This window comes from Erithacus rubecula (assembly GCF_903797595.1).
Source record: "Erithacus rubecula genome assembly, contig: scaffold_541_arrow_ctg1, whole genome shotgun sequence".
Classification (NCBI taxonomy): Eukaryota; Metazoa; Chordata; class Aves; order Passeriformes; family Muscicapidae; genus Erithacus; species Erithacus rubecula.
Genome location: NW_027635797.1, coordinates 34,830 through 39,452, shown reverse-complemented (window position 1 = coordinate 39,452; position 4,623 = coordinate 34,830). Strand labels below are relative to the sequence as shown.

At 51.7% G+C, this 4,623-nt stretch overlaps 1 protein-coding gene and 1 pseudogene across 2 annotated transcripts; both read right to left on the bottom strand.

The window, feature by feature from the left end:
- Positions 1 to 493: 493 nt before the first annotated feature.
- Positions 494 to 1,473, bottom strand: LOC306816370 (olfactory receptor 14A16-like; annotated as a pseudogene). The gene has a single exon. The product of its transcript is annotated as an olfactory receptor 14A16-like (transcript).
- Positions 1,474 to 2,222: 749 nt separating this feature from the next.
- LOC306816367 (olfactory receptor 14A16-like) lies at positions 2,223 to 3,197 on the bottom strand (the record flags this gene model as incomplete). Its single annotated transcript, XM_079332818.1, has 1 exon — positions 2,223 to 3,197. The coding sequence occupies one exon, from the start codon at positions 3,195 to 3,197 to the stop codon at positions 2,223 to 2,225; it is 975 nt and encodes a 324-aa protein (XP_079188944.1).
- Between the last annotated feature and the right edge of the window lie 1,426 nt (positions 3,198 to 4,623).

The following is a 4,623-nucleotide window of genomic DNA, read 5'->3' as shown; positions in this document are numbered from 1 at the left end:
AGCCCCCAGGCCCTGCCCTGAGGCATCAGTGCTGCCCCAGCAGTGTCCATGGCCTGTCCCTGCTGCAGCCCCGGCACTGCCACCCCCAAGCCTGTGCCCAGCCCCGAGAGCACTCAGGCCCTGCAGCAACACGAGGGACAGGAGGGCAGTGGGGCAGTGGCAGGGGAGCAGCACTGGCAACACCAAGTGCTGCTGCTGCTGGGCACAGCTGCTGTGCCAGCACTGATCTGCCCCAGCTCTGCACACAGATATTGCTGCTGCAGCTCTAGAGAAGGGAAAAAATTGGGGAACTCTGGTGAAAACTTTGCTTGGAGATCCTTTAGTTCATTTATGGCCCCTGAGAGCACAGCCCCACGTTGTCATAGTCTATGGACACAGGGATGGTGGAGTGAAACCAAATGAGAAATGGCACAAACAATGACATTTCTTTGTGGACAGTATTAAAAAGAGGTAAAACAAGGCAAAAGAACCTCCAAAACGGAGCCAAGAAGTATCAAAGGTGGCTTTTATTACAAGTGTTCTGCAGAAATTGGCCAGCAGTTTTTAGTTTCTGGAAGCAGCCAGTCATCAGTGTCCACAGTGCAGCCTTGAGCTCCTGGTTCCTCAGGCTGTAGATGAGGGGGTTCAGGGCTGGAGGAACCACTGAGTACAGAACTGACACTGCCAGATCCAGGGATGGGGTGGAGATGGAGAGGGGCTTCAGGTAGGCAAATGTGCCAGTGCTCAGGAACAGGGAGACCACAGTCAGGTGAGGGAGGCAGGTGGAAAAGGCTTTGTGCCATCCCTGCTCAGAGGGGATCCTCAGCACAGCCCTGAAGATCTACACATAGGAGAAAACAATGAACACGAAACAACCAAATGATAAACAGGCACTAACAGCAAGAAGCCCAAGTTCCCTGAGGTAGGAATTTGAGCAGGAGAGCTTGAGGATCTGTGGGATTTCACAGAAGAACTGGCCCAGGACATTGCCCTTACACAGTGGCAGGGAAAATGTATTGGCTGTGAACAGCAGAGCATTGAGAAAGGCACTGGCCCAGGCAGCTGCTGCCATGTGGGCACAAGCTCTGCTGCCCAGGAGGATCCCATAGTGCAGGGGTTTGCAGATGGACACATAGCGGTCGTAGCACATGATGGTCAGGAGGAAATACTCTGTTCCAATGAAAAACAGAAATAAAAAAAGCTGGATGACACACCCTTCATAGGAGATGTTCCTGGTGTCCCAGAGGGAATTGTGCATGGCTTTGGGCACAGTGCTGCAGATGCAGCCCAGGTCAGTGAGGGCCAGATTGAGCAGGAAGAAGAACATGGGGGTGTGCAGGTGGTGGCCGCAGGCTACGGCGCTGATGATGAGGCCGTTGGCCAGGAGGGCAGCCAGGGAGATGCCCAGGAAGAGGCAGAAGTGCAGGAGCTGCAGCTGCCGCGTGTCTGCCAGTGCCAGCAGGAGGAATGGCTGATAGATCTGCTGTTGGACATTGCTTTACTCTGAACATTGTGGGCTAATTATTTTTCAATGTTTAAAGAAAACATTGAGAAGCTGGACAAGTAGAATGAGAGATAACAGAGGGAGGATATGTGACAAATAAATCTCTGAATGTACATTTAATTTATTTAAACACACACAGAGCATAATTCCAAATTTACGTAGTCTGTGAGTCAAGTTAGACAGTGAACTCAATAACGGAAGATGACAAAATATGTAGGGTGAAAATAATCACAAGAGAAAATTAGAAAAGCCTGTCCTCCTACTTGTAGCACTATACAAAGCTTTAGAAGGCAGGCTTGGAATGTAATATGTTACATTGAATGCGCTGCTGAAGAAAATAGAAAGATTTTACCTTCAGAAAAGTATCCACGCCTAGCTTTCCTAGGGCATCCTTGAGCTCCTAGTTTCTCAGGCTGTATCAGGGCTGGAGGCACCACGAAGTACAGAACTGACAGGGCCACATCCAGACATGGGGAGGTGATGGAGGGGGGCTTCTTACAGTGCTTGTGAAAAGATTCACCAAAAACAGGTGAGGGAGGGGGCTGGAAAGGGCTCTGGCCACAGTCTGTGGCTACAGCAAAGGTGGAGATAAAAAAAATGAGAAAGGGTAGAAATAATGACATTTATACATGGACAATATTTAAAACAGAAACAAAGGAGAAAAAAAACACAACAAAATCAACAAGAAATATCCAAGATGACTCTTACTGCAAGTGATTTGCAGAAATTGGCAAGCAGTTTATTGTTTCTGAACTCCGCCAGTCATAAGTGACCACACTGCAGCCTTGAGCTCCTGGTTCCTCAGGCTGTAGATGAGGGGGTTCAGGGCTGGAGGAACCACTGAGTACAGAACAGACAGGGTCAGATCCATGAATTGGGAAGAGATGGAGGGGGGCTTTAGGTGAGCAAACACTGTAGTGCTGAGGAACAGGGAGACCACGGCCAGGTGAGGGAGGCAGGTGGAAAAGGATTTGTGCCTTCCCTGCTCAGAGGGGATCCTCAGCACAGCCCTGATGATCTGCACATAACTGAAAACAATGAACACAAAACAGCCAAATCCTAAACAAGCACTAACTGTAAGGAGCCCAAATTCCCTGAGATAGGATTTGGAGCAGGAGAGCTTGAGGATGTGTGGGATTTCACAGAAGAACTGGCCCAGGACATTGCCATGGCACAGGGGCAGGGAAAATGTATTGGCTGTGTGCATGAGAGCATTGAGAAAGGCACTGGCCCAGGCAGCTGCTGCCATGTGGGCACAAGCTCTGCTGCCCAGGAGGATCCCATAGTGCAGGGGTTTGCAGATGGACACATAGCGGTCGTAGCACATGATGGTCAGGAGGGAAAATTCTGATGAAAGGAAAAAGACAAGTAGAAATAGCTGTGCCACACATCCTGAGTAGGAGATGTTCCTGGTGTCCCAGAGGGAATTGTGCATGGCTTTGGGCACAGTGCTGCAGATGCAGCCCAGGTCAGTGAGGGCCAGGTTGAGCAGGAAGAAGAACATGGGGGTGTGCAGGTGGTGGCTGCAGGCTACGGCGCTGATGATGAGGCCGTTGGCCAGGAGGGCAGCCAGGGAGATGCCCAGGAAGAGGCAGAAGTGCAAGAGCTGCAGCTGCCGCATGTCTGCCAGTGCCAGCAGGAGGAAGTGGCTGATGGAGCTGCTGTTGGACACTTGCTGTGTCTTGGCACAGGGATCTGTGAAAAGGTTAATCATGGAATAGTTCAGTTTGGAGAGAATTTAAATATCCCAGCACAGCTTGGTGGCACTTTCCCCCCACTGCCTGCCCAGGGCTCTGCTGCCTGGAGCTGTCCCTGCCAGCAGCTGCTTCCCTCTGCTCAGGAATGGGCCCTACCAGTGCTGCCAGAGCCCAGCCCAGCCCTGCGGGCTCTGCTCTGCTCTGCAGACCCCTCCCACCACAGGGCACTGCCCAGGGTCAGCTCAGCCTCTGCAGGCTCTGATGGCAATGTCACAGCAACAATGAGGAGGCTGGAAAAGCGACAGTGATGCTGACTGTAAGGGACCTTGTGCTGATTTCTCCCTTCACCTTGTTTATTACGATGTAGAGATTTTTTGTTTTTAATTTTTGTCAACCTGAACTGAGAGATGAATATCAGTGTGCTATTTCCCATCCAGGCAACCCAGAGCAGTAGATTTAATAACAGCTCCTGCCTTGCTGTGCTCCTGTATAATCTAATTCAAAATACTCTGGAGTGAAATGTCATGCTAGAGTCATGACACATGAATCCTGAACAATGGAGCATCCTCCCAACATAAGGAGAACACTTCCAAGCCTTACCAGCTCTCTCCTTCCACCCAGACTTTCTCCCTCAGTGCTGTGAGCAGCTCCCAGGGCTGGCTGAGAGCTGTCCCTGGCTGGCAGCAGAGTCCCTGCCCCAGCACAGCACCCTGGGCTGCAGGACCTGGACACCCCTGGCTGCTCTACACAAGAAACAATCAGAGAATGTACTCACAGAGTCTGTAGGCATTGGGATGTTCCAGCTTTAGGAGATCACTGCAGGAGCTGCAGCTGCCTTGTCCTGCAGCCAGAGGCTCCCTGTTTCAAGGGCTGGGATTGATTCTGCCCCAGTCACTTGTGTGCATCTTCCCAGCCCTGACTGATTGAAGCTCTCTGTGCCTCTGTGCTGTGCCTGGGGTGGCTGCAGGCAGTGCCCTCAGCCCTGCTGGGCTGGGAGAAGAGCTGCTCATCAAGAGAAATGTGCTTTTGAAGCTCTTCTTAATAGCTAGGATGGCCCTCTGTGCCAGAAGCCCAGCCCAGCTCAGCAGCACAGACACAGCACAAGGACTTTAATGACACTCTTGGGGAGTTGTGCTTATGCCCTGAACATCAGTCCCTGAGAGGGAGCTGGAGAAACCTCTCAAGAACTCCAAGTCAGAAATAAACTCTTAAGTTTCTTAAAGTTTTAATGGGTCTCACTGACAGACACAACTGAGAAAGCGTCCCCAGGTTCTAGTTAGAGCAGGAGAGAAGCCATGTCTTGGTGGCCTGGGGCACAGCAGGGACTGTGCCACCAAGGGCTGGGAGGAGACACCTTGTCCTGAGACACTGGGGCCTCCTGGCACAGCCCCAGCAAGGCTGGCCACTGTCACCCCTTGTGCTGCTCTCAGCATCCCCCCCACA